Below are 24,440 nucleotides of genomic sequence, written 5' to 3'. Positions count from 1 at the left end.
AAGGGAATAGTCTGACCTCTTCCGTTTTTTTTTTCATCTCTCGCTCTCTTTTATTCTTCACCCCTTTGCCCAACTCCCAAAAACTATGTCCAATAGCCCTTCGGGAACGTCTCCGCCTGGGCGTTCGCGAAAACGCCGCAAATACAACCACGCCTGCCTTACTTGCCGCCAATCGTAAGTGGCTTGCCATCGCCGATAAGACGGGATGGGGAGCAGGCACTGAAAAATCATTCCAATTCAGGAGGCGTAAGCCCAGGTGCAACAGAGACTGGAATATCGGAAGCGCAAGCTGTTCAACCTGTCAGAAGTCGAAGGTTGATGTATGTCAAATCTCTTAGACGGAGTGAGGTGTCAGCGTCACACTCATTCGATCATCGAATAGTGCATTAGGCCTTCCCCTAAACCTCGAGGAATAGCGGGTATGAACCAGTTGTGATGGCCCCCCCAGCATCCAACGTACGAGACCACCGTCTGCACCATCCGTTTTGACCCCCCGGGAAATCTGGGTCACAACGCACAGCACAAGCGCCCACGGAGTATAACAGAAGGTTGGGAGCACAGACGGGACCCTGCCCATTTGCTCCAAGCAGTACATCCTTCGGGTCCTGGAATTGACCCGAATGTTGGAACCGGTGTACCTGCAGACATGTTCTCGTGCTTGCCGCCCTGCTCGTGGCCTGCCCCCAGCAGACAGACCGACAATGGTTGTTCTATCCGTTCAGATTTTGTATGCATAAGAATCCTTGTTTTCCTAGTTGATACATTGACTTGCGATACCGGGCGCTTTTCCTTTATGTCAATTCGTTTTATGCTAATACTCATATTCTACATCGACTGACGCGAAAGTGCCTTCAGCAGAATAGAAGGACTTCCACAAGAAGATACAGTGGCGAGACGGCAGTCAATACTATGGCAGACACTCAGTCTAGGGAGGAGTAGGAGGTTCGCAAATTAGGAAAAGGGTGAGAAGGGACTAGCTTGGACGTCGTTGCTTAGACACCTAGGATTTCACATTTCCTTGGCCGATGCGTTGCCCGCATGCAGCAGCAAATGCCTCGTTCGAAATCCAAGCCTCCAAGCAACGATAAGCAAGACTCAAGGTCGCAGGCCATTTCAACAAGACAGAAATAAGTGTGTACTTTGGAGCATACCAGTCGTGACCGGTTTTAGGGGCCGCGGCACACCCAACAAGCGTTTCGTGACGCGCGGCTGCATGTGGGAAAACGCATGGCTGTTGCTCCGCGAGAATCTCGGATCCAAATGGGCTCGGACTGTGGGTCCAATAACTACACCATAGTACAGCTGATATTGTTGTGCGCGTTGTCTATTTCCATCTTAAACCACTCAGCCGTAGGCGGCTCGGCGGCTTTACGCCGCTGGAAGACCGCTCCGCGGTAAATTTCATGACGCTGACAGTGAGCGTCTCCCGGGGTGAGATTGGCAGGGTAAGTCCCCTATCTCCTCTTGAACCTTTGGACCACACTAGCTGTTCTAGTACATTCCATCATGTACATAGGTAGACAAAAGAACACATTACGGGACAGAAAGATCCACCAGACTGAATAAAATCAAATACCCGTCAACACGAACCAAGTATAAAACTGTATCAACACAAGAGAACGATCAAGTCTGATCTGGACTCTTCACTATAATTCAGCATCGCTCGCACTGCGGATGTAAGTGGGAAAGGATCACATCAAAGATAATAGTATTACCACAGTCTCGCGGATTAATTATAATTCCGCAAGGATTATGCGAGATTCAAACCCCTACGGGCGATCTCAGCGTACGAGTACCTCCGGGGAGGTTGCGCTGTGGTTCCGTATTCTGTTGCGGGGGGACCGTAAACTGTTGAAGCATTAACTACGTTGGAATGAACGGCATTAAAGTGCTGAAGGGGGAACACTTGACCAGGGACAACGGTGTTTGGTGTTGTCATGGAATTGTTCGGTTGGGTGAGATGGAAAGGGCCGGCTGAGGCGGCCGCCAATGCATGCGCTAGCGTCGAGAGTCCTATCACAAGGCAGTGGCGCATCCACCGAGCTGGGGGTGAGAACACCGCCATGTACGAACGCAGGAGGACTGCTCGATCTAGGTATGACGAGGTTTTCTATACCATGCATTCCTGACGGCGCGCTGGCGCTAGGCTCGTCCATCTCAGCGGTACCACCAAATTCATGTCTAAAACGCAAGAATTGTCAGTGAAACGGGAAACGAAATATGAAGACAATGGCTGACGATTGACGGGGAGAAACTTGCTCGGTGGGCATACTGCCGATTGGTTCAGCTGTATGGAAGCTCGCTGGAAGCTCGGCGGTCACTATTTGCTGCGCCACAGGGTAGGGCGCACCAGGGCATTGATTCTGAGTATTGGAAGAATCCTGAAGAACAAGACTGTTTAAAGTCGGCTCTTAGCCGTGATTGATAACTCACAGATTTTACAAGCCGCAAGTCTATGCCGCAGCATCACAACCGGAACGTTCCCGGGTCCGTCGTGCTCGTTCAGCCCATTCAACCCTTAGAACCGGGCCGTAAGGCGAAGATGAATGTTATGCATTGTAGACGAAACTCACACCAGTGTGAAATTACTAGGGTGGTAGTAATTATTGCAGCCAAGGCAGCGTCAGTATATCTATTCCGATGGTTTTGTCAGAAGCCACACGCACCCAATAGGCCTACAGAATTGTCAGTATGCTTTTGCGAGAACTAACAAAATTTACGAGCCTTTGCTACAAGTTGGATTGTGCGACCGCATGTAACAACTGAGCAGGATCGCTCCCCATATGGTTTCCAAAGTTGGATGGAGGAATTCCCTCCCCAAGTACGACATTGTGTCGTCCTCGAATTTTTGTAGTACCTCAGGACTTACAAAGGGGCGTAACTGGGGCAAAATAACCGTGCAGTGAAGGAATGGATTTAAACCCTCCGAACTGGCTGCGGTATCCGACAATAGAGTGTCTTTAAATGTCCCCCAAGCAGGCGCCGGGAGGAGTCGATTGGCCTCCAAGGTCCCATCCCGTATGCATTGTTCATACTGATACTCGGTGAGCGTTCGAGGAGGAAGCGGCAGGGATTCGAACGCTGGATACTTAGCAACGGGGATGCCCGGGATCTAGAAGAAGTCACGGGAGCGGAGGCCGCACCTTTTGGTAATTGCTCCTTGCACTGCAATGGCAGACGGAGGATCAGGAAAGGGGAGGAATATGGTAAATACATAATTACCTTCAAACCCCTTGAATGGCATCTTACACACGGGTTGCTCTCGCTCCATGGGGCAGTTCCTACCCTCAGTTCACATCTCTGGTGGCTGCGAAGAAATGCATATCTTAAAAGAGAATCACTGATCCGCAATAGCCGATGACATGCCTCTCCGAGCAACCTCTACAGGCTACCGACGCATATGGACCTCTTTTCGTCGTCGTCTTGCCCATAGAGTAGTTGATTTCCAGCGTTTGAACCCTCCTTGAATCGATCTTATAAAGCCCACTGTGGGGCCTATTCCATTCATACGCAAATGAATCAACCCAGTGCGCCACATAGCCCAGATCCCAGAGTGGTCAAAAATGAGGGAATTATTGAGCACCGGATTCAAGGCGCCAAACTACACTCGATGCCAAGAAAACGTGCCGGTCCCCATAGCATATAAGCTGAAGGAGAGTCAGATGAACTCTGCCATGCGTCTGTCCACCAGTATGTACCAGGCTTCGATGGTTCGGCGTTGACGAGCGCCGGCCGACTCCATGTCATTGACCCGAAATTTAACAATGCAGTGGCTCACTTTTCCGGTAACTTATTCATAGCTCACGGCCCCTCATAGCTTTTCGCCATCGTGACAATAATCGACAAGTCGTGGTCATGGTGTATTGTTCCCAGAGGTCAGCGGCAAGTTTGAATAGCGCCCGCGCGCGACAATGCATAGCCCATTTGAATAATACCGCGCGCCGCGCGCACCTCATGACGGCAACGGGCTTCCACGCACCGCCATTTAACAATATCAATGGCTTCTTGGTCCGCGTGGTTCACGCCAATATTCCGCATTTTCCGCACGTGTGCATTCATTGGCTTTCTCATCAGCCCGGTTCTGCCGCGCGGCTCAGTGCGCCACGAAATAACACCCTGTTTCTGTCAAAGGTATAAAGTTCGACGTCGATACTACACCTTAAGCGCTTGCGTTACTTGTCTCACTGGCGATTTCACAGCCGTAAGCCAGAGGAATGACTTCACGGTGAGTCTACCATCCGTTATTATTATTATTTATTTTTTTTCAGTCAAATTTGATCTTCTTGGTGAATCCGTGCAGAACTTCCACCTCACCAGATGGACCAAAGACTCGGCGGAGAACCGAACCATACCCCTCAGGCTTGACGCCTCGACGTGCGAATTCTCAGACTCAGTCAATGCGGAAAATCCGGTAGGTTTGTTCGTGGCAATCAAGTATACTGCGGAACTCACTCGAGCGGAGGATACACCTTCTGCGCATCTAGTCCCATATGTTCCGCACTGGGATCGTTACTTGCCACACAGCGATCTGGGCTCCAGTGAACATGATGCAGTTCTTGGCGCTTACTTTTCCCGCACATGTAGCTGGAATATGGTGGTAAACCCAACTTGTTTCCTCCGCGATTACAGGCAAGCGTTATCGCAGGATGTGAGTGGGGACATAGTGCATTATTCCCCCATGCTTCACAACGGGATTCTGGCCTTCGCATTGGCCTTCTCGTCTAATCAAGCACACCGGTCTCTAGAATTCCGCCAGCGGTTCGCCACGCAAGCCAAAGTTCACTTCGACACTGAATGTCAAACTCCGACTCTGAGTACTGTTCAAGCACTTGCTATCCTGTCTTGTTTTCACAGCGGGGCTGCGGTTAGGTATGTGCCCTTCTTGACAATTTATCAGCGCATTGTTTAAGCTCCGTTCTAAACAGTTCTCAGCTTCACATACTTAGGTTTGTTTTCCACCGGTACAACGTGGTTAAAAGCATTTAGACTCTCACTTTCACAGGCACGGCAATCCGTGTTTCCCAAGCTCGTAAGTCATTCCAATGGCCAATGGTAAGTTGTGACTGAAAGTCTCCTTGAGTAGTTAATCTAGAAAACATGAAAGTGGCAACTTCACCAAATGATATCGATTATCAGCGTGCTTGTATTTTCTGGAGCTTGTATTCACTCGTGCGTGTTTGCATCCTAGCCACTGGCTTCATGACATCAACTGTGTTTTCCAGGATAAATGCTGTAGTTTATATGTTGGGCGACCCCAGACCCTTTTCCCTTGCTTTGAAGGGCCGTATCAACCTCCTGGGGCTCCCTCAATTGACTACGGTGTGGATGTTGGCATGGAATGGTTGCAACCCCCAGTGCTTGGTGTTTCAGGACCACTAAATGCTGCGTTTATTTGGCACACTAAAATAATGCGTATCATTTCATCGGCCATGAAGCTTCTGTATGGCAAAAATGGTGTCTGCAATTGCATGATCGACATTCGCCATGTCGAGTATTTGAGGTATGCCTAGGGCCCGATCATTACAATCACACTCATAACCTCAGCACAGTGGACAGTTGGAACGATGGAAACGGGATCTGCCTGGTTCTCTTCGCATTGATGTGAAAGATCCCAATCTTCTTGTCACCCCTGAAGTGACAATGGTCAATCTTGTGGGCGAATGGATGCACATACTCCTATACCAGCCCTTTTATCAAGACCGTTCCAGCATTCGTTATGTGACCAGTTCCGTGCATCAGATTGGTTTCTCTGATCAGGATCATACGCGCGTCTCACAACTTCGTGATCAAGCATTCAAGACTGCCACACCCGCTGCTGAGCGGATCCTCATGTTGCTGAACAGATTTGACTCTCAACATGGCCTTGACAAAATGGACAATACCTCCGTTCAGATAGCCTATGTTGCGGGGAAGATCCACTATCTAGGAATCCTCGACAGCACTTCCGCCACCTATGGATGCACCCTCCCCAAAGATGGAATGATGAAGGCCATTCAACTCCTCAGGAGGATGGGCAGTATCTGGAAATCTGCGGTGGCATCAGCGAACAGACTCGAGGAACTGTACACAGCTGCTTGTAGGGATGCGTCAAGGGAAAACTCAACATCGTAAAGTGTCTGATATTCTTCGTGCTCCGAATTTGGCTCATTCGGTCTTCATTGTTACACAGTTCATTGTTGGTGCGACTCACACCAACAATAAAGAGTGAAACCACCGCCCTCAAAGCAGAGCCCGCGTAAGCAAATTAGGTGCACGAGAATCCCAAACACCAATGGATTTGAGTCATCTTACTCTCATGCAACCTCTTCCGTTGATTGCTGGAGTCCTGCCCACACTCATTGACCCAACATATCTCAGCTGAGAAGCAGCGCTTACGATTGTCGAATCCTTCACGATCTCACGGTGTTGACTGCAGCCGATATCCCGGTGGTTCTCTTAGCCTGCCCATAAAAGATTGGAAATTGACCCGAAACTTGTATACATCAGCACACTGACCTGAATGATAAGATCGTCGGCTTCAAATATTAATACTGATTCCGAGGCCAAACCGACCGCAGGGATTTCGGTACATCCGGCGTCGACGCTCCTATTTAATCCAACTTTGTTGGCAGTAGCTCTAACATACTTTGAAGCGACATCACGATTAAGATCTTGTCGAGCAAACAGACTTAAGAGACGACGGCTGGTAGGGAGGTGGCCTAAATATGGTGTTCGGCTCTTCGGAAACAAGACAGCGTTGTCGATAGCCCCAACACCTGTTCACGGGTTGATTGCGCACCCCAGCTGTTCAACATGAAGCGGCGGATAAGTGTTGGCGATGAATGTTTTAGTGCCACGGTGCCCAAGAACAAGGCTAGGACTAAAACGGAACAGACTGTTCCGCGCATCTCTTGGAAGGGATGTGTGAGTTCTTAGGGCTTGGAGAGGGAGAGATAAGCAACTGAATTGTAATTTGAGAGGGAACACCATGAATGGAATGGATTCGGCGCACTCCGCTACAATACATCCTCGTTGGCCCCGCAATCAAAGTCAGACTCAGAGGAATTGTGCGAACTCAACACGAATATTGGGCTGTTGTCTAGTGGCATCACGTAGCTGTTGCACTTTGACATTGTTCCCCCGGTTTTTTCGCACCGTTCGATGTTTTGGATCTCTCTTCTTGCTCTGCAACTCTCCGTTGTTAATGGCCAGGAACTAGTGCCCCCTAGAAAGCCAACCCAACAATTCATGGACGCTTGTGTGGAAGCTACGCCAGATTCGTCCCTCTGTGGGCCCTTTCGTCCTCGGCGGGCGAGTTAACTTGACCTGGTGGGGGTCCGGTTCTGCGCCGGCTCCAACGCCACTCTGCTTGAGATCACTGACAATTTGGGAAGGAAGTCTTACCAGTCAACGTCAGTGAAACTGTCTCCTTCGGAGAGGAAATGACACGTGCGAATGACTCCCCTCCTTCGGAGGTGCTGTCATGCTCTGTTTCTGGGATGGTTCTCGAGAACCAGGAACAATCGGCCTTCGGTTTTTCTTCATGGGGACACGATTGTAGGTGGGGGGGAGCTTCCAGTTGCGTGCTTGCCCAGGTTGCGAGATGATTCAACGCGGTGCCGGGGTCTCGGTCCCCATCGCAAAAGATCTTGTACAGGGCGCAACCGCCAATTCAAACTTACTTAGAGTAGAGATTAGTGCGCCGTGGGATCAGCTGGATTCCGCACCACCTTCAAGCATGTCCCCGTCGCCCTCGACGGGACCTTCATGCCAACTCCCGACCCTTTTGGATGCAGGCCTCAACCGCGCCCCACTACACGTAGCGCCCGCACCTCTTTTGCTGTTCATCACGACAATCCCGGACCCCTTGCAGGGGTATATGTCTACAGTGGCTCTCAGCAGCCTGCAGCGAATCCATGGACTCCAAACGGGCATCCTACTGACTATGCGTCTCCAGTGTTGATACCGTGATGTCTTGTAGGGAAAGATTGGGTCGCGTTTTTTTGAAGGTCAGTTTGGCGCCGAAGTTTCGATGGTTTTGTTGGTGGAAAAAGAGTGGTTAATATTATGGAAGATAGTAAGGCTGGAGCTCGCGGAAATAGCGGGACACAGCCTAGCTTGAAACCAGCGTGAGCAATAGCTCAGGTTTGATCTACTATTACTATTTCAGCTGATGTGCAGCTCACATCCGGCAGCAAATGACTCGCTCAAAATTTGCAGCGCCGCGAAAATGCCTCAGCAATGTATTTCGCACGGTGCCAGTCCCTAGATATGTCTCGGTTTGGTTTAGGGGCCGCAGCAGGCCTAGTAGGCGTCTCGCGCTGCTACGCTGCAATCATTCCCAAAGCAACGACTGTTGGTCGATGTTGGTTGATGGATTGATTATTCACAATGGACATTTTTCTTTTCGCCCCATTGCTTGGGGAACCAGGTTAAATATTCAAGGCTGTATGGCGCGTAAACTCTCAGACTCGTAACAGATATCTATAATTGATAACACTATATACCTAACGTACTTACGGCCGTGTGTGTTCTACGCCAATTAAAAAACACATGAGTGATCTGTTATCACGAAAACACCTCTCACCTCAGACTCGTAACAGAGATTGAGGGAGAGCTAGAGGGAGTCCAAAATTTTTATGCACGAATATCGCGCATTAGTGGGGCGTCACTCGGAGTCGTCCGAACAGGGAGAAAGTGTGAATGGTAACCACTGTTCCGCATACCACAAAGCTAGGGGTTTCGCGTTGCGGATGATGGATCGAATGTTGGAATTTCAACATCAGGAGGCAGGGACATTGATGCCTAGCTCGAGTTTCCCTTGTTTTCTTGGCAATGGTCCTCGCGTGATGTCCCTGATAATATGATAGTCGCCTGGCACCCCTCAGGCTTGATTGTACGCACCTCAAAATTAAGCCTGCCAATTTGCGGTACCGCAAAGTCATAAAAATTTACGATGGTGCGGTCTAGTCTCTTACATAGTATGGAAGCCACCGCTCATTCACTGCTGAGAGGTTTTAGCCTACTAAACATGTAGAATCGCTCCGTTCACCCGCTGTCATTTGACTTGGCATCACATTTATCAACAAGTAAGCATCGATCGCGCCGCGGTTCTCAACAGATTGATCGGCGGCTGCATTGATAATTAAAAAGCGACCTATAGCGCAGAGATGATCTTGATGTCTCTTGACTCACATGTATGAGCATGAACGTACTAGGGAGGTCATCCGTATCCGTCTCCGACCAATCAAGTACATCGTACTCTGAGCATTTGGCACAATCCTCCCTGATGCGATGATTTGGCAATGTTGAAAACGGAAAAGGGGTCATGATCTTCTATGGGCCCGGGGCGTAGGGTTCCACTCGACTCCGAGAGCTGCTCGGGGGAAATATATCGAGGTCGGCCCTTCCATCACTAGCGCTGTATGGATGGGCGCAAATCTGTCGCAGCAAGTGGGTTGAGGGTGCGATGGCAGCACCAGGTAATTGTATGTATGGAACACTGTAGGATTGCTTCGTTACTTAGAATTTATGGTGCCTGTTGCCCACGTGTTTCAAAGTTAGTAACAACAATGTGCGGAAATGATCTTCTTCATGATTTGACGCCGAAATCATGAGGTGCCAACCCACGGAGCGGGGGCCCTTTGATTTTAGGAGGTCGTAGCACATGCCACTGCGCACGTTGACAAAATATGCACCAAAGGTGAGGTATTTCTTGCAAATTAGACATCATCAGCGCTATTCAAATTCATCATTGCAAATGTTGGAGTCACAAAATGAAAATTGATTCCTTCGTAAACTCTCCTTACGAGTCGAGGGTCGATCCCTCCATCATTGATGGACTCGTGTACAATAAAAGGCAGCTGGATCGAGATCAGACGCGCGCTTCCCTTTTTTCCATCCTTTAAATCTTCTCTCTCCTGCTATTCTATTAAGACCAATGCTCTGATCGGTTTAGTAAAAGAAAAAAAAAAAGCAGCTCTCCTCTTCCTCTCAAGTCTTCAACTTTACTCCTTCCACCACCGCCTTCTACGTTCTATCTTTCCTCCAACACTATGTCCAGGAATCGTGTTGTTATGTAGCTCTCAGCGTGGACACTCGGATAACGGGGAACAACCGACTTGATATTGTAACCGCACAGCGGTATAAGTAGTTAAAGTAATAACACGAATATCAGACAAAAGTAATAAGAAAGTGAGATACGCGACAGCGCTACATGTGGAAGGCAATCAACAGTGAAACACGAAACACATGGTAAAAGGGTATCATATCGGATAGCCGATATGGGCATGATATGCGTACCGGCGCGTCGTCATGTCTTGCTCAAACAACAAATCGTTCGGAAGCATCCCCACCCGGGAGTTCAAGAAAGCGTGCCAAGTACAATCGCGCGTGCACTTCTTGTCACCAAGCGTAAGTAGCTCGTTGTTGATAAAGGGGCACGCGCACTAACAACTTCTCTCTCTCTCTTTCTCCCTAACTTAGTCAACGCAAGTGCGACAGAAGATGGGAGGTTGAAGGTGCAAGCTGTTCAAGGTGCACGGGGTGGGGACTCAATGTATGCTACGTTTGCTCGCGGTTGAGTGAGCCAGGCTTCAGCACCATACTCACTCGACACATTGCAAAGTGCGTAGGACAGCCACCTAAACTTCGAGCCTCAGGAGTATCGACGAACACTACTGATACGTCGGCCGATGGTCTCCCTATCGCTTCTCAGGCTGAACTACAACACTCAGGTGCGACGGTTCATCATTTTTCTCCCTTTTGCGGATACTATGTAATTTCCTCGCGCTTTTGGAAACTTCATACTGGTAGATCCAACTCCTCAAGATCATCATCGTCATCATCAGAACCTCCGGCAACCTCGTGCATATAATATATTTCAGAATACCGGAATAGCCAAAGGCATCGGCTATGCCAATCACCTCTTTCCTGGCGTTTTCAACCAAGAGCGATTTGTGCAACGCTCTCGGCTCCCAGCGGATTCAGTAAACCCCGACGATCATCAACACTTCAGTTTGATGTTACTTCTCGTCTTTCGCCTCCTGGACAAGAACCCCTGGGAGGATGGATTTAGAGAGCTTCTGGACGTCGCCAAAGAAGCTTATGGGAGGGAATCTGAGGTTCCAACTCTCGCCACCGTTATGGCCGTTATTTTGTTGTCATGGGGGTTGTTTAGGTTACAAGATCATGCCCGCTTCGGTAAATATGCTTTTGGAATCTTTATCACCACCCTCAACTCACGTCTTCAACAGCGAAGGACCTTCTAGGCAAGTCTGTGTTTGCGCATTACATTGACGATGTTGCTGATAGTAAAATGGTGGGGTTCCGACTAACGTCAGCTAACGCCCATACGTGTAAGTACCCCTGCTTTCCATTCATGTACCCTGTTGTTGACCATATCGCAGGGTTGGATTCGTACGAGGAGCGCTTATTACTAAGGGATACGTCTCGGGACAAGATTGACAGCCTCCTGGAAAAAGTTCATGCTCTCGTGCGTTGTCAAATAGTAGTTCTTTGGCCAGTTCGAAACTGACATTCTCCGACATCTGATCCATAGGCCAAGGAGGGGGACTTTGAGTTGTGTGTTCCGTCAAGGGATGGAGTGATCCAATGCCAGCGATCTTCACCAAGGCGCGCGCCGCAGGAGTCTCAGCCCGACATTGCAAAAGCTCCTGCACAGCGCACAGCTGTCAAATCAACATCAACTAACTTGGATATTAGCGCACCGTTAGATCAGCTAAATCCCAGACCACCCCCAAGACACACTCTGTGGCCATCGGCGGGAGGTTATGCGCCGACTGAACCTTCATACCTGCCTCCCCTTTTCAATTCACCGAGTTCCGCTGGCCACTCCAATGGCCTCAGCAGGATCTCGGTGAACCCGACCCTAGCCCCTCCGTCCGCCACAGGAGTTGTGTATCCCCTCGCAGGCGTATATGACGGCTGTATTGGCTCCGTAGGCCATATCGTCTGGCAGCTTGGGTGTCACACTGACTACGCACCCCTTTCGATACAGGATTCCAATGTCATTGGTCAACAGGCTATGGCATACGCTGCTGGAAGTTCGGGTCCATTCTTTGCGTCAAACAAGGGACATGTGCAAGTTGCCCAAAACTCCCCTTCCAACCATGTTCAACACGCTGTCCCATCTTTCATCAGGCCTCAACCCTCCGCTCAATATTTGAACCCATTATTCATACCGCCCACCTTGAATCCGCACCACCGGAGTTGGGCCGATGTGCAGAGTTCTACCCATAATATGGGACGGGTGCCTGGCAGGGAGCGCACTGGAGGGATTCGGACCCATATGGAACCGTATCCTAACGCAGATCCAGGCTCCAGTATTGGGGCCTTCGGATGGAATGAAGCTAGAGATCAAAGTAGATAGGATTCCTATCTGGGGGTATTGTTATGATGGATTCTTTGATATATTCGTTGTATTTTCAGTTCACTATCTTCCATTAGACATTCTACTCGCTTATCATTGGACTTTTGGTTTCTTTGGTTGGCACATTTTGTTTCTTGCGATCATGGACGCCATATATTCCTTTAACATAGTCTTATCATTCAATGTTGGTGTCGGGCTTGCGCGTTTTCTTCATGATAGTGATATATGAAAGTGGCTTATAATGGTTAAATCTGGTGCAAGACGGTTGATGCCGTGAGCACAGGTGAGAGTCTGGGGAACATAGAAATTACATTTTCCGAATAACTGGTGAGTAGTGGCACTGAGTTTTGGGATGATTGGGGCTGAGTCTTGACGTGTCCGCCACTTGAGGGATTGAAGGTAAAGCACCGGGAATGTTGTGAAGGGAATAACGTGATTTATAATTTAATTTCCTGGGTCAGTGCTCTCCAGAGACCAACTGTCTCTCAACATATGTATGCAGAAGGATCCAGCCTCATCAGTACTGTGCGGCTCTGAGATACCGAGTTGCCGTGTGCAAATTCGCGACAGAAGAAGCGATGTTTGAGCATTTGTAGGCACGACTCCTAGGCAGGACTCCAGCCTCTATAACTTCGTAAGAGCGTTTGGTTCTAGCGATAGGTAGGCGACCAGCCCTCTTTAACGGGGAGAGATGTTAGCGACTTCTACCCTTAAAACCTTGCATCGCTGTCAACTGCTCATGTGAGCAAGCATCCCTTTCAGCAGGTATCTGATGCATGCTCCCACTCATCAGCGCAGCGGACGGAGAAACACACATGGAATTACACTGTCAGGTCCGGCGGGGCCTGAGCACTGAAACTAAGTGGATTATCGCCTCCACTCGAGGCAGGCGTCATAGGAATACTCAACTTAGTGGTCATTGTTGTCGAAATCGGCACCAGAAAATTCCTGCTATGAGCGGCTTGTTAATAGCATGCCCTCTTGGATGTCCCAAGGGCGTCGAATAGCTGGCAGCGAGTTGCGATGGGATTTCACCCTTATTTAACGCAAGTTCATAATCGGCATCCATGGATTTCTGCTGCGAATTTAGTGCCAATCCTGCGCCCCCACAGCCAGAGCCGATGGGATCATTGGGCCCTGGGGTGGAGTTGGAGGTGATCGACATTAATGTTATAACGATTTCCCTGCCCATTGGGTTCGCGGCCTGCTCTTCGACCAATTTATCTTTCGAATTTTGGTTTTTCTTTGTTAATATATTAGTTGGTTGGTTGTGACCCCATCATTTCACATACTTGAATCACATTTTGATACCCCTGTTTTCATGATGCACGCTGAGTGAGACGACGCGCGTTTTGTAAAGTCCAGGGTGTTCCGGGGTGACACGGCAACGATGAAAAAAAATCAATGATTGCGCATGTGGTGACAGACTACTACATACATATGGGTCCCAACGGATCGGATTACTGTGATTCGGTTGAGAATCCGCAAATGTATACGGTTCAACCCCGGATTGAGATACCATACTCCAAACTGGGTTTGCAGCGATCATCGAAAAACTGATGACGTTACGTACAGTACTTGGGTTGTTGCAGAGGTCACACCATCTCGAGTCTCTGGAGCCAAAACCGCATCCGCAGATATCCGTGTATCATCCAATCTGCTTAGGAGCCTCATGAGCACAAGCGATAAGTGGTCAGTTCCACATTTAAATCCAGCACCAAAGATCAAACGAGTTCATTGGTGGGAAGATAGTCGCTGGAAGGTGGCCAATACTGTGGTAGTAGATAGTGAGCACCAGGAGAGTAAGACACCGCTTAGTTGCAAGTGCTGGCTTGAGCGACGTTGTTACTGGGACGCCTGGACTTCTGTCCTGTTTCTGCCAAAGTGGGGCTCGCAGCGAACAATAATTCATTCGGTTATCAAACGGCCAAATGAGATTCTGCTGGGGTGCCAACTGCCGCGGGGAAATTTCGCAATGTGGGCTAAGTAGAGGCAGTCAAGCGGGCGGTTACAAGCCGCCATCAAATATGCATAGCTACTTAGGGACCGTAGCCGTAGCGCGCCTAGTCTATAAGGCTTGCGCGATATAAGCGAGAAGGCGCGTCAGTCTTGGATGAATTGAATGCAATTGAACCCGTCGCAGCTTTCGATGAATTCTGTCGATTCTGTCGAATCTTGAATCATTGTGCGAACGCACCACTCTTCACTTGGACAGTTCGATCGATGCCTTTGCTTGCTGGGAATTTAGCAAGCGGGATGTGCAGCAGATATCTAGTCGGAATGTGTTACCTCATCGCCTACATTATTCCGCGCGCGCGGCGCTTTGGCAAGTGCAATGTGTTCTGTTTCCGCAATTTCCGGGAAGTTTAAGAGAAAAGGGAGCCATGCAGTTCCTTACGCCCTTCCCTCTTACCTCGTTTCCTCTCCCTTTACTTCTTCACATTTCCCTGCACCATGCCCCAGAATCTTGCTTCCTCGCCGGAGAGCGCCCGAAAGGAGCGCGGTGGATATCACAAGTTTTCGTGTCAATCGTGCTACGATGTGTGAGTCATGCGCCATCGTCGATGATGGGTCGAATGGGGGATGGCGCTGATGTCCTGACACTGGATCAGTCATCGCCGGTGTAACCGAGATTGGAACAACGACGCGAAATGCTCAAACTGCGATACCTTGGGGACTCCAGTACGTTAAACTTGTTGGGCCTATTCACGCTTTGGCTTGATGCTAACCCTGGTACGAAGTGCCTCAGACGGGAACGCAACTCTGGGTCCCATGAGTCCGGCTCGAGAAATCAGGACAATACTGCTGGTACTTCAACCAGGTCTGAGGTGCATTCAGGTGCGGTGACACGCCGTTTTCTCCATCTTTGACGACCCACGCCGATCGAAAAATCCCCAGGGAATAGCAATCAGAATCGTCGTGCTCGGCAGCAACAATATTCTCCCAAACATGATACCGCACAGGAAATATCCCAAGGCATCTCCGAAGTGAACCATCATATCCCTGGTATCCTCGGCGAGGGAATATCCACAGAAGGCTTAAGGAATCAACTCAGCAATGATGAGCGCGTTAGTCCAATGCTCGACCGAGTCCTTCGCCTTTTTGGAGCTAGCTCCGCGAAAGCAAACGGGCCCAGAGAAAGGGTGCTCCTGGATGAGGCTAAGCAAGCTTATGGTTTGGAGTCCGAGGAGCCCACTCTGGCTACCATCAAGGCCACGTTCCTGTTATCATCATGGTTGTCCGAGTGGAAGCCTGTATATGGTGAATATGGTTTATGGATTTGAACGCCCTAACATTTCTCACTCCCATCCCTCACAGCGGAAAATTTGCTAGGCAAGTGGTTTTGCTCGCTGTATGTGCGTTAGCACGTTGCTGATAGAGTGCTGATCCCATCAGACAATGCCTATGAATGTTCGTCCTCCCCTTTTTCGTGTTTGTGTGCTGTGTGGCTGATTGTCCCCCCAGGGTTGAGTTCACACAACAGGCATGAACAACTCAAGTATGTGCCTTCCCACGAAATTCACCAACTCCTGGACAGGGTCTTGGCTTTTGTACGTCTCCGGATTGTATGGTTTAGTTCATTCTAACTGAAACGATGCAACATGACCTGCAGGCCAGAGAAAAAAGGTTTGGGTTGCGTATTCGCTGCAACCACGAAAGGACTGAGCCTCTATCGACTGCGTCTCCGAGACGCCAACCAGGGACCCAACTTACGACCATCAGCACTCGCACTTCCCCCACATTGCGGGTGGGCGATATGGGCATCGTTCCATCGGAACAAGTCGACTCCACATCCCCTCCGTTATATCACCTCGCCCAATCGATGAGCCCGCCCCCACCACCTGCGCACACATCATATCAACCCCCCTTTCGTGGTCAACGGCGTCCTGCGCCAGTTCCTGCCAACATCGCTGGAAGCGCCCCGGCACCAGTGCCTCCCACCCCTGCTGCATCGTTTACGGAAAAGGTTCCGACGTACACCGAAAACGTATACCCTAACCACCCGCGCGATCCCGGCCCCCTAAATGGAACTACTCAACAACTCACGTTCGATCAATCAATGGTAAACACTGGCTTCTACTTTTCGGACTATATGCAGATCCCGATGCCCCCTACCACATACCTTCAACGGCCCCCGCCTTCCGGTTGCCTTCCACAGCCTGCCCAAATTTCGGGCCCATCCTTCGTGATGCCGGCATCGAATCCGTATCAACAGCAAAACCGACCAGTTGCGAATAATCCCCGGGCGCAAACGCTGACAAGTTACATTCCTATGGATGAAGTGCAACTGATAGGCTATCCAAGTGCACCCCAGATGCCCTACAATAGCGGTAGGGCTATCGGACGCAATGGAACTGGAAATCGGAACTTTCATGGCTAGATGATATCGTTATTCATTTTTCTATTGCTCAATGGGCTCATGGACGGACTATTCTTTCCTGCGTAGACGGACCGCAAAGTACCATATCCTCTTCGTCATTTTAACATTTATCCTTCATATACTCCCTGCCTCAGTTGTTTTCTTTGTAGGGGCAACGACACTGGACTCTTCTTTCCTATTTGCCCCATCTCACATACCCCTTCGCTCTCCTGGATAGATTCCCTCACAGTATACCATGAACGCAGACACTACGTAGTTGTTTCTATAATGATGATGATTAATCGAGCGAGCACTTTTTCGTTTCGCGGCTCCAGCAAGACTCAAGCGCAAGTTTTTGACAGGACGTTTTCCTTCGGGAAGCACATTACATTAGCAGACAATATTGTAAGCAAACGAAAGCGATTGACGATTGTGTGATCCATTCTGCGCATGACATGGGAGAGAGCAAGTAATATATAGTCCCTACTCATTTTCTCCAGAATCCAGATAACGGAGGATGGATACGCGACCGGGATGAGTGGTTGGAATTTGCCGAGAACGGAGCAGAAGGGCATTTACTTCTGACTCACGCCTGAATTGTTAACGCTTAGTGCTGAAGCTAGCAGTGCAGTACAAACCAATTCTTTGTGTCACATAAAGGAGCAGAACAAACACCGAAGGAAGTGGTAGAGGCGATGTACGTGTTGATCATAGGGAGGCTTGACTACGCTGTTGGACACAATCATATATACCAATTGGCGTTCAAAATGTACCAATGAGGTCGCGATCTTACATAAATCGACGCGCCTGCGCTCATCTTACTTTTCCCACATATCGGCACATACCGCTTGTCTGGTCATTTGCTTCCCCCTTTCCTCCTTACATTCCCTTGCGCTATTACGCACAGTATGCTGAGGTCGGGAAGGAAGCGTCATGGATATAGCAAACCTTCGTCCCAATTCTGCTACGCTACGTAAGCTATGCGGTATCGCCGATGGGGTTGGATTATAGGTGCTGAGGTCCGACGTTAACCAGTCATCGCGCCTGTGACCCAGGTTGGAGTGACAACAACGCGAAGTGTTTGAGATGCCAGAAATTGAGAACGCCGGTACGCCAAATGTCTAGGGTATCAGCCCCGAGCTCACCTGGCGCTTTCAAAGTGTATTTCACGAGAATGCGACTATAGAACCCACGAGCCTGGGGTGGTTACCGTTTCAGCTAGTCGTCAGATTGTCGCTGTTCGCCCGATTCAAAAGCATCCAGGTGGAGAGAAAAATATCCTCCCCGTTCCTGGACAACTCAATACGAGCACGACGTTCCGAACTTCCTCCTAGCACTGATTTGACATTCCCCCATTGCGGTCCAAGTGATGGTATACTTTGGACCTCTAGTGAAAGTGAATGTGCGTGTTGGCTAAACTAGACCTGATAACCCGAGCTCTGTCAGTGCCAATTCCACCGATTCCCATCGAACCCCCCCCCCCCCCCCCCCCAACCGATTCTTCCGGAGCGAAGCGCTCCAGCTCGATCTGGCCCTCAACAGCTTGGGGAAGTGTCGATGCAAGTGTCCCGCCTTCCCCTTTACACCGCACTTCCCATCTCATCAATCGCACCCATATATGGCCCTCGGATCCTCAAACTTCTTGAGGAGCTCTCTCGAGTTGATGCTACTCGCAACCTCGCTGGCCGAGTGACTCAGCGGTGGACTCTCATGGGTTATGCAAGAGTTTATCAAGGGAACTTGGGATGGTAAGAGAATATTTGAGTATTTTTGAATCTTGCGAACCTGATTAGGTATCACCAGCATGCCGTCTGTATCAAGGTCCTGGGGGGATCATGTATTTCATCTGGCTAGGACGTCATCACCAAGTTTTGTAGGATTTGTATAAGCATTGATCTACTGCGAATCATCGCTGATGTGTGCTGTAGAGAATGCTGCGCGAGGTGAAAATTTGGGCATCACTGCGGCACCCCAACGTGGTTACATTCCATGGATGGATATTGGAATTCTTTCAAGAGGACACGACGTGTGCTAAGTTAATTTCAGCTTGGTGTGAGAGAGGAAATGTATCGGAGTATCTGAAACGGACTCCAGATGCTGACCGCCGTCGACTGGGAAGGCTACCCCACTTCCTTGTGAAACTTTAATACTGATATCATCTCTATAGGTTGTGGACATATCCGAAGGTCTAGCGTATCTGCACTTACAAAATGTAATACACGGCGATATCAAACCGGTTCGTCTTGCTTTCCCTTCTCGTCTATGACTTTATTGGATTTTCTTGACATCTTCCTAGGAGAACATTGTGGTTAGGGGAGGGTGTGCTATGCTCTGTGATTTTGGACTGTCATGCATGCTTTTGGATTTCTCGACGTATAGGGAAGAATCTAGCGCTGCCGACGGTAGTCTACGGTTCACTTTCCCCGAGCTACTCGGTGACCATGTGCAAAACCACGACAGAAAAAGTGACGTCTGGGCGTTTGGCTGTGCATCTGGACAGGTCCTAGCATACCAAGATCCCACGTTATGTACCATTTCTGACTAATGGATCTTCCCGTAGGTGCTTTCCGGCATAAGACCATATGCAGCAGTGCTAGGTGACTTGCAAGTCCTCCGTGCTGTGCAGAGTGGTGAACCCCCCTACGTGTGGAAGGAGTCCGATGAATTCTTCGCTAACCTCGAAAGGTGTCTCAAACAGGATCCAGAAGAGCGAGCCACCATTGAGCAAGTGGTTCAAAGTTTTAGGTGGGATTATCTAAACAGCGTCGGACGATAATTCCGACTTTTACCCTTAGAATCCTGCATCCCCGTTGAGTTCAATCCCGAAATACCCAACTGCTCATGTGCTCATGTGGGCAAGCATGCCTTTCAGTAAGCGAAGGGTTATCTATCCTATTTATGCTGCATGATGCACGTTTCTTATGTGATGTGTGCGCCGCTCATTGTGCAGGATACAGCGTAGCGAATATGGAGACATACATGTTACCTGTTACATTTGTCAGGTCTGGCAGAGCGCCGAAATTGGTGGATTACCGGCGCCACTCGAGGCAGGCGTTATCAAAAGACTCAGCCTGGTCGTCGTTGTCGAATCGGTTAAATTCTTGGATCCTACAACCCTAATTCAATGCCGGGGCTCATCATCGGCGCGGCATTCACACGATTAAATTCGCAGCGGAAATTCGCGCCCTCCCCCCCCCTCCTACAGCCCTAGCCGATGGCACGGCATAAGCACCGACGGAATGTAGAGGAAGGAGCGCGGGTGCGATACTCAAACACAAACGGAACGGGGACGTTATGAAATCGTCAGGCCCTGGGAGGCCAGGCCCGATGATCCAGCATGCACATTGTTATGACGATCTGCCTGCTCATGTTCATTCGTTGGGTTCGTGACCTACCTTCGAGTTGGCAGAGCAATAAAAGATATATTACCTTTCCTACGGAATTTTGGTTTTCTTAGTTTGTTTGCCGTGATCACCAATGCGTTCCCTTCGATCAGATATTTTAATCACATTGTGGTGTGAAGTCCGTGTGTGCACTGAGTGAGTGTGCTTCGGGGCGGAACGGTAACGGTAACGATAAACAATTCGGGTACAGACGTCTGTACGCCCGGGCCGAGGGATGTTAAACGCAAATTCGAATGTAAGTCCTTTAAACAAGTTTGTTGGTGGGATGACCCATTCGCTAGACTGTAGCAAAGAGTGAGCATGATATCAGCTCAGGAAAGGACCGTAGCGAGCTTGAGTAGAACACCGCCTCGCTGCAACCGGTGCGGCGTAGTTGCGTAGATGCCTGGACTCATACTGGACTTCTGTCCTGTTTCCGCCAAGGCAGTAGGGGTGCCGCGGTTCTCAGAGAACCGGTTCGAACCGTGAACCGAACCATACTGGAACCGAACCGTGGTTCGGTTCTGATCTGATTCCAATCCGGTTCAGTTCTGGTTCTCTAAGTTGGGAGGGTATTACGAACCGGTTCGAACCGAACCGAACCACAGAACCATTGAAGGATTGTAGCCTCAACCATGATGTTGAATAAACATAGATATTGCGCATACATTCATCAAGTATTTTGTTCACAGCTTCAGAGATCAAGGTCTTTGTGTTGGACACATTTGGGGATGGCCGAAAACAATTGAAAAGGAAAATTGGCTACACATATTTGGAGTCTTGGACTACCTGGCGCAAATCTGGCAATTTTAGACAAATCCATGGGGGCCTGAAAGCGAGTTCCATATGGACCAAAAATCACATTGCTTGGTTAGTGGTACAGGCCTGTTTGAACCGTTCCGAACCGAACTGAACCGGGACCGAACCGAAATGCGGTTCGGTTCGGTTCTGGTTCTGGGGCCTCAGAACCTGTTGTAAATCCGGAGTTCCAAATATGGCAACCCGCTTCAGCGGTTCACTCGCAACCCAGATGTAATATAGAAAGAAATATAACTAAAATACACACGGCGCTCCAGTGCCCATATTTATACTTCTCAACAATATTCCAGGCTCTCTATGCCCAGCGCTTACGCAGGCGCCTAGTAACCCCTAGAATATTCCCGGATATTCCGGTTCAGTTTCATCATGTGACTCGTATTCCAACAGAACCGAACCGAACCGAACCGTGGCACCCCTACTTGAAGTTGAAGTTGAAGGCAGTAGGTAACTCACTCATTCGGATTTCAGATGGCCAAACGATCGAGTGAGATTCTGCTGAGGGAAATGTAAGATAATTGACTGAGTCAAGAGTGTTGTAATCACGAGTCACGGGGACCGGACACAGCCGGTGTTTATGTGGAGGACTATGTGGAGGGAATTACTAATTCCGTAGTCGCAAGTTACCTTAACAGGCCGCTCCGCAATAGATTTACATTGTATATAAATACGCACAGACGGGCGTTGACAAAAATCATCAGATTTTACCTTAGCTTACATCTGGTCTCACGAGTGTTACCGCTGAGGTAGCGGATTGCCTTATACGGAATCCCTACGTTACAAGAAAGAGGCAATTGTGGTGCCCCTGCATATATATATGACGCTCGCCCGATGAGATGATGAATCTATCGGGACGTCCGGCGTTACGCACACGTGATATTCTGAGCGAGTCTATTCAGTCTTGGATGAATTGAATGCATAAATAAATTGACCCCATTCTTTTTTCGATGAACTGTGTCGAAGCTCGTCGAGTCCCGAATCATTAATGTACAGACGCTCCACTTCACTTGCTTGGACAGTTCGATGCCTTTGCTTGTGCTTGCTGGAAATTTGGCAAGCAACAGATAACTAGTCGGAATGTGGCGCGGCTCTTTTTCCTCAGCGCCTCGCTGAAGTGCAATGTGTTCCGCTTCCGCAATTTCCGAGCACCATAAGAGAGGAGGAGGCATGCGCGCCCTCCGCATCCCCTCCTTCTCTCCGGTCGTCTTCCTCGTCTTCCCCTAGTTCACCATTGCGCGCTGTATGGCCCAAAATACTGCTTCAATACTTCTCTCAGGGCCGGAGGCCCCCCGAAAAAGGCGCAATGAATACCACCAGGGTTCGTGCCAGTCTTGCCACGCTAAGTAAGTGGTGCATCATCGCCATTGATGGGAAGGCAGGCACTAATGACCCGAATCAACTCAGTCATCGATGCTGTGACCGACATTGGGGCGACGGCAACGCCAAGTGTTTACACTGTAGGAAATTGGGGATTCCAGTACGCTAAATCTATTGTATTAGGATATGCTTTTGGCCCCAAGCTAATCCACCCGGTTTCAGTGTGTCAAACGCGAACGCAATTCTGGACCCCGTGAGCCTAGTTCGAAAAATCAGGTCAATGACGCTGGTGCTCCAACCAGTTCTGAACTTGTGCATCCAGATGCGGTGACGCATCCCTTCGTCATTCGAGGGGCTATTCACCCGGCTGAAATTCCCGCAGGGAACCCCAGCAGTCAGGATCGTCGCGATCGTCGTGATCGACAACTTCGACAGCGTTATTCTACCTCGACGACATATAATGAGCCACATGACAGCGAAATAATCCGGGGTATTGCATATGCGAATGATCTTCTTCCTGGTATTCTCTACGAGGGAGTAGCCGCAGAAGCTGCGAGGAATACAATGCTGTGCCGAGTCCTCCGCCTGGTTGGAGCGAGCTTCACGGGAGCGGACGAGTCTAGGAAGGGAGTACTTCTGGATGAAGCCAAACTAGCCTATGGTATAGAGTCTGATGGGCCCACTCTGGCCACTGTCAGCGCTGCATCCCTCTTAGCAGTGTGGGTGTCCCAGTTGAAGCCCCTATTCGGTAAATATAATCGCTAGATTTGGATACCCCATCATCTCTCACCCACATCTTTAACAGCAGAAAATTTGCTAGGCAAGTGGTTTTGCTTACTGTGTACACATCGGCATGTTGCTGATAGAATGCTGATCACATCAGACAATGCCTATGGTTGTCAGTCCTTCCTGTTTTTGGTGCTCGTGTGTGTCGCTAACTACCTTGTAGGGTTAAGTTCGTACAATAGGCGCGAACAACTGATGAATGTGCCTCCCCACAAGATTCACCAACTCCTACTAGAGGTCTGGGCTCTTGTACGTTGCCGGACTGTGTCTTCGGTTCATCCATAGCTGATGTTGTGCAACCTGACCTGTAGGCCAGCGACAGAGGGTTCGAGTTGCGGGTTCGCCGCAGCCCTGAAAGGACTCGACCCCCACCGACTGTGTCACCCCGATGCCGACCGGGGACGCAATCTACAACCATCAACGCTCGTACTTCCCCAACAGTGCGGGTGGGCAACATGGGCGTTGTGCCATCGGAACAAGTCGACTCTGCACCCCCTTCGTCACATCTCCCAGAGCAATCGATGAACTCACGCCCACCAGCCGCGCAGACATCATCTCAACTCCCCATTGATAGTCCACGGTGTTCCATGGCTCCTGCCAACATCGCTGGGATCACTGCAGCGCCAGCACCTCCGCCACCCGCTGCATCACTTTCGGAAATGAGTACGACGTACACGGAAAACCCATACTCTACCTACCCCCGTGACCCCGACCCACTAAGCATTGGAGCCGCTCAGCAACTCACGTTTGACCAGATGATAAACATCAACTATGCGCAGGCCCAGATGGCCCCTAACACATGCGTTCAACCGCCTCCGCCCTCAGGTTACCTTGCACAGCCTACCCAAAGTTTGAGCTCGTTCTTCGTGCCGCCGGCACCGGCGATCCCGTATCAACAGCGAAGCCGAGCTGTTGTGTATAACCCTGTGATGCAAACGTTGAATGGGCCGCAGTTGAGAGGCTATCCAAATGTACCCCAGCTGCCCTTCAACGGTGGTTAGGGTCATCAGTTAGAACTTGGCATCGCTAGATCATGTCGTTGCTTTTATTATGCCCTTGCTCCGTGAATTTATGGACGGACTGCTCTTTCGTGTGCAGGCGGACGAGCAAGGACTGCACCCTCTTCGTCATTTATCTTTCATATACTCCCCGCCTCCGTAGTTTCCTCGACACTGAACTCTTCCTCTTTGCTTCATCTCGCATACCCCTTCGCTCTTTTGGATAGATTCCTTCACGGCATACCACGAACACAGACACTCCATAATTAATTCGGTAGTGATAATGACTAATCGAGCAAGCACTTGAACCTTGTTTTATAGGTGCAGTTTCGTTTCATGGTTCCAGCAAGATTAGTGACACCCCAGTGCAAGTTTCCGACAGAGGAGGATGGGCCGGACAATCAATGGGT

The 24,440-nt window shown here is 49.7% G+C and overlaps 13 protein-coding genes across 13 annotated transcripts; 10 read left to right on the top strand and 3 right to left on the bottom strand.

The window, feature by feature from the left end:
- Window positions 1-1,430: 1,430 nt before the first annotated feature.
- On the bottom strand, window positions 1,431-2,998 carry EI90DRAFT_3072609 (uncharacterized protein). The gene is made up of 6 exons (XM_039061381.1): window positions 2,721-2,998; window positions 2,574-2,632; window positions 2,430-2,517; window positions 2,239-2,394; window positions 2,021-2,181; window positions 1,431-1,998 (listed from the first exon to the last, which is right to left on the bottom strand). The coding sequence occupies exons 1-6, from the start codon at window positions 2,828-2,830 to the stop codon at window positions 1,751-1,753; spliced, it is 822 nt and encodes a 273-aa protein (XP_038912384.1). The 5' UTR covers window positions 2,831-2,998; the 3' UTR covers window positions 1,431-1,750.
- Window positions 2,999-4,556: 1,558 nt separating this feature from the next.
- EI90DRAFT_3072604 (uncharacterized protein) lies at window positions 4,557-5,284 on the top strand. Its single transcript, XM_039061380.1, has 2 exons — window positions 4,557-4,869; window positions 4,933-5,284. Exons 1-2 carry the CDS (start codon window positions 4,592-4,594, stop codon window positions 5,054-5,056), a joined length of 402 nt encoding a protein of 133 aa, XP_038912383.1. The 5' UTR covers window positions 4,557-4,591; the 3' UTR covers window positions 5,057-5,284.
- EI90DRAFT_3072603 (uncharacterized protein) lies at window positions 4,627-6,255 on the top strand. The gene is given in 10 exon segments (XM_039061379.1): window positions 4,627-4,648; window positions 4,746-4,863; window positions 4,885-4,886; window positions 4,904-4,906; window positions 4,924-4,946; window positions 5,003-5,029; window positions 5,084-5,169; window positions 5,223-5,500; window positions 5,550-6,107; window positions 6,170-6,255. The coding sequence occupies 4 exon segments, from the start codon at window positions 5,098-5,100 to the stop codon at window positions 6,237-6,239; spliced, it is 978 nt and encodes a 325-aa protein (XP_038912382.1). The 5' UTR covers window positions 4,627-4,648; window positions 4,746-4,863; window positions 4,885-4,886; window positions 4,904-4,906; window positions 4,924-4,946; window positions 5,003-5,029; window positions 5,084-5,097; the 3' UTR covers window positions 6,240-6,255.
- Window positions 6,256-6,792: 537 nt separating this feature from the next.
- Window positions 6,793-8,361, top strand: EI90DRAFT_3019036 (uncharacterized protein; the record flags this gene model as incomplete). The annotated part of the gene is made up of 6 exons (XM_039057300.1): window positions 6,793-6,903; window positions 7,374-7,536; window positions 7,575-7,854; window positions 7,989-8,108; window positions 8,161-8,222; window positions 8,270-8,361. 6 exons carry the CDS (start codon window positions 6,793-6,795, stop codon window positions 8,359-8,361), a joined length of 828 nt encoding a protein of 275 aa, XP_038912381.1.
- Window positions 8,362-9,093: 732 nt separating this feature from the next.
- Window positions 9,094-9,650, bottom strand: EI90DRAFT_3072598 (uncharacterized protein; the record flags this gene model as incomplete). The annotated part of the gene is given in 2 exon segments (XM_039061378.1): window positions 9,094-9,612; window positions 9,625-9,650. The coding sequence occupies 1 exon segment, from the start codon at window positions 9,307-9,309 to the stop codon at window positions 9,094-9,096; it is 216 nt and encodes a 71-aa protein (XP_038912380.1). The 5' UTR covers window positions 9,310-9,612; window positions 9,625-9,650.
- A 523-nt stretch (window positions 9,651-10,173) lies between these two features.
- EI90DRAFT_2124639 (uncharacterized protein) lies at window positions 10,174-10,880 on the top strand. Its single transcript, XM_039052619.1, has 3 exons — window positions 10,174-10,392; window positions 10,465-10,605; window positions 10,697-10,880. Exons 1-3 carry the CDS (start codon window positions 10,274-10,276, stop codon window positions 10,758-10,760), a joined length of 324 nt encoding a protein of 107 aa, XP_038912379.1. The 5' UTR covers window positions 10,174-10,273; the 3' UTR covers window positions 10,761-10,880.
- On the top strand, window positions 10,607-12,605 carry EI90DRAFT_3072594 (uncharacterized protein; the record flags this gene model as incomplete). Its single annotated transcript, XM_039061377.1, has 7 exons — window positions 10,607-10,715; window positions 10,795-11,181; window positions 11,235-11,249; window positions 11,322-11,336; window positions 11,388-11,473; window positions 11,540-11,938; window positions 11,999-12,605. Coding segments are annotated over exons 2-7 (1,064 nt in total), but the record flags the coding sequence as incomplete, so codon positions are not given.
- Window positions 12,606-13,286: 681 nt separating this feature from the next.
- EI90DRAFT_3019034 (uncharacterized protein) lies at window positions 13,287-13,693 on the bottom strand (the record flags this gene model as incomplete). The annotated part of the gene is made up of 2 exons (XM_039057299.1): window positions 13,287-13,594; window positions 13,663-13,693. The coding sequence occupies 2 exons, from the start codon at window positions 13,691-13,693 to the stop codon at window positions 13,287-13,289; spliced, it is 339 nt and encodes a 112-aa protein (XP_038912377.1).
- Window positions 13,694-14,488: 795 nt separating this feature from the next.
- On the top strand, window positions 14,489-16,370 carry EI90DRAFT_2124349 (uncharacterized protein). Its single transcript, XM_039052618.1, has 6 exons — window positions 14,489-14,913; window positions 14,983-15,052; window positions 15,120-15,208; window positions 15,269-15,631; window positions 15,689-15,703; window positions 15,767-16,370. The coding sequence occupies exons 1-6, from the start codon at window positions 14,706-14,708 to the stop codon at window positions 15,955-15,957; spliced, it is 936 nt and encodes a 311-aa protein (XP_038912376.1). The 5' UTR covers window positions 14,489-14,705; the 3' UTR covers window positions 15,958-16,370.
- Window positions 15,704-17,047, top strand: EI90DRAFT_3156935 (uncharacterized protein). The gene is made up of 4 exons (XM_039066082.1): window positions 15,704-15,722; window positions 15,767-15,781; window positions 15,836-15,921; window positions 15,984-17,047. The coding sequence occupies exon 4, from the start codon at window positions 16,128-16,130 to the stop codon at window positions 16,749-16,751; it is 624 nt and encodes a 207-aa protein (XP_038912375.1). The 5' UTR covers window positions 15,704-15,722; window positions 15,767-15,781; window positions 15,836-15,921; window positions 15,984-16,127; the 3' UTR covers window positions 16,752-17,047.
- A 1,361-nt stretch (window positions 17,048-18,408) lies between these two features.
- EI90DRAFT_3072584 (kinase-like domain-containing protein) lies at window positions 18,409-19,784 on the top strand. The gene is made up of 5 exons (XM_039061376.1): window positions 18,409-18,478; window positions 18,534-18,844; window positions 18,898-18,966; window positions 19,027-19,230; window positions 19,291-19,784. The coding sequence occupies exons 2-5, from the start codon at window positions 18,662-18,664 to the stop codon at window positions 19,504-19,506; spliced, it is 672 nt and encodes a 223-aa protein (XP_038912374.1). The 5' UTR covers window positions 18,409-18,478; window positions 18,534-18,661; the 3' UTR covers window positions 19,507-19,784.
- Window positions 19,785-21,874: 2,090 nt separating this feature from the next.
- Window positions 21,875-23,402, top strand: EI90DRAFT_2124211 (uncharacterized protein). The gene is made up of 5 exons (XM_039052616.1): window positions 21,875-22,272; window positions 22,334-22,406; window positions 22,469-22,994; window positions 23,052-23,144; window positions 23,196-23,402. The coding sequence occupies exons 1-5, from the start codon at window positions 22,172-22,174 to the stop codon at window positions 23,315-23,317; spliced, it is 915 nt and encodes a 304-aa protein (XP_038912373.1). The 5' UTR covers window positions 21,875-22,171; the 3' UTR covers window positions 23,318-23,402.
- Window positions 23,134-24,206, top strand: EI90DRAFT_2124299 (uncharacterized protein). The gene has a single exon (XM_039052617.1). It carries the CDS (start codon window positions 23,488-23,490, stop codon window positions 24,031-24,033), a length of 546 nt encoding a protein of 181 aa, XP_038912372.1. The 5' UTR covers window positions 23,134-23,487; the 3' UTR covers window positions 24,034-24,206.
- Window positions 24,207-24,440: the final 234 nt, after the last annotated feature.

Source organism: Cantharellus anzutake (assembly GCF_015039405.1).
Source record: "Cantharellus anzutake strain C23 chromosome Unknown EI90scaffold_51, whole genome shotgun sequence".
Lineage (NCBI taxonomy): Eukaryota > Fungi > Basidiomycota > Agaricomycetes > Cantharellales > Hydnaceae > Cantharellus > Cantharellus anzutake.
Note: the sequence above shows the minus strand (reverse complement) of the source record. Positions and strands in the feature narration are given on the sequence as shown.

Excerpts from the sequence above, each read along its gene's own strand:
- EI90DRAFT_3072609 (XM_039061381.1), bottom strand. The coding sequence starts at position 2,830 with ATGTCGTACTTGGGGAGGGAATTCCTCCATCCAACTTTGGAAACCATA. Across the intron at positions 2,633-2,720 it reads CCAACTTGTAGCAAAGGCTC|ATATACTGACGCTGCCTTGG; the intron begins GTAAATTTTGTT and ends CCATCGGAATAG. Across the intron at positions 2,518-2,573 it reads CCTAGTAATTTCACACTGGT|GGTTGAATGGGCTGAACGAG; the intron begins GTGAGTTTCGTC and ends CCCGGTTCTAAG.
- EI90DRAFT_3072604 (XM_039061380.1), top strand. The coding sequence starts at position 4,592 with ATGGTGGTAAACCCAACTTGTTTCCTCCGCGATTACAGGCAAGCGTTA. Across the intron at positions 4,870-4,932 it reads CACAGCGGGGCTGCGGTTAG|CTTCACATACTTAGGTTTGT; the intron begins GTATGTGCCCTT and ends AACAGTTCTCAG.
- EI90DRAFT_3072603 (XM_039061379.1), top strand. The coding sequence starts at position 5,098 with ATGAAAGTGGCAACTTCACCAAATGATATCGATTATCAGCGTGCTTGT. Across the intron at positions 5,170-5,222 it reads TCTGGAGCTTGTATTCACTC|GATAAATGCTGTAGTTTATA; the intron begins GTGCGTGTTTGC and ends TGTGTTTTCCAG. Across the intron at positions 6,108-6,169 it reads TCAAGGGAAAACTCAACATC|TTCATTGTTGGTGCGACTCA; the intron begins GTAAAGTGTCTG and ends ATTGTTACACAG.
- EI90DRAFT_2124639 (XM_039052619.1), top strand. The coding sequence starts at position 10,274 with ATGCGTACCGGCGCGTCGTCATGTCTTGCTCAAACAACAAATCGTTCG. Across the intron at positions 10,393-10,464 it reads TGCACTTCTTGTCACCAAGC|TCAACGCAAGTGCGACAGAA; the intron begins GTAAGTAGCTCG and ends TCCCTAACTTAG. Across the intron at positions 10,606-10,696 it reads CTCACTCGACACATTGCAAA|GCTGAACTACAACACTCAGG; the intron begins GTGCGTAGGACA and ends ATCGCTTCTCAG.
- EI90DRAFT_2124349 (XM_039052618.1), top strand. The coding sequence starts at position 14,706 with ATGTGTTCTGTTTCCGCAATTTCCGGGAAGTTTAAGAGAAAAGGGAGC. Across the intron at positions 14,914-14,982 it reads TGTCAATCGTGCTACGATGT|TCATCGCCGGTGTAACCGAG; the intron begins GTGAGTCATGCG and ends ACACTGGATCAG. Across the intron at positions 15,053-15,119 it reads GCGATACCTTGGGGACTCCA|ACGGGAACGCAACTCTGGGT; the intron begins GTACGTTAAACT and ends GAAGTGCCTCAG.
- EI90DRAFT_3156935 (XM_039066082.1), top strand. The coding sequence starts at position 16,128 with ATGGGCATCGTTCCATCGGAACAAGTCGACTCCACATCCCCTCCGTTA.
- EI90DRAFT_3072584 (XM_039061376.1), top strand. The coding sequence starts at position 18,662 with ATGCTGCGCGAGGTGAAAATTTGGGCATCACTGCGGCACCCCAACGTG. Across the intron at positions 18,845-18,897 it reads ATGCTGACCGCCGTCGACTG|GTTGTGGACATATCCGAAGG; the intron begins GGAAGGCTACCC and ends TCATCTCTATAG. Across the intron at positions 18,967-19,026 it reads TACACGGCGATATCAAACCG|GAGAACATTGTGGTTAGGGG; the intron begins GTTCGTCTTGCT and ends ACATCTTCCTAG.
- EI90DRAFT_2124211 (XM_039052616.1), top strand. The coding sequence starts at position 22,172 with ATGGCCCAAAATACTGCTTCAATACTTCTCTCAGGGCCGGAGGCCCCC. Across the intron at positions 22,407-22,468 it reads GTAGGAAATTGGGGATTCCA|TGTGTCAAACGCGAACGCAA; the intron begins GTACGCTAAATC and ends ACCCGGTTTCAG. Across the intron at positions 23,145-23,195 it reads ATCAGACAATGCCTATGGTT|GGTTAAGTTCGTACAATAGG; the intron begins GTCAGTCCTTCC and ends ACTACCTTGTAG.
- EI90DRAFT_2124299 (XM_039052617.1), top strand. The coding sequence starts at position 23,488 with ATGGGCGTTGTGCCATCGGAACAAGTCGACTCTGCACCCCCTTCGTCA.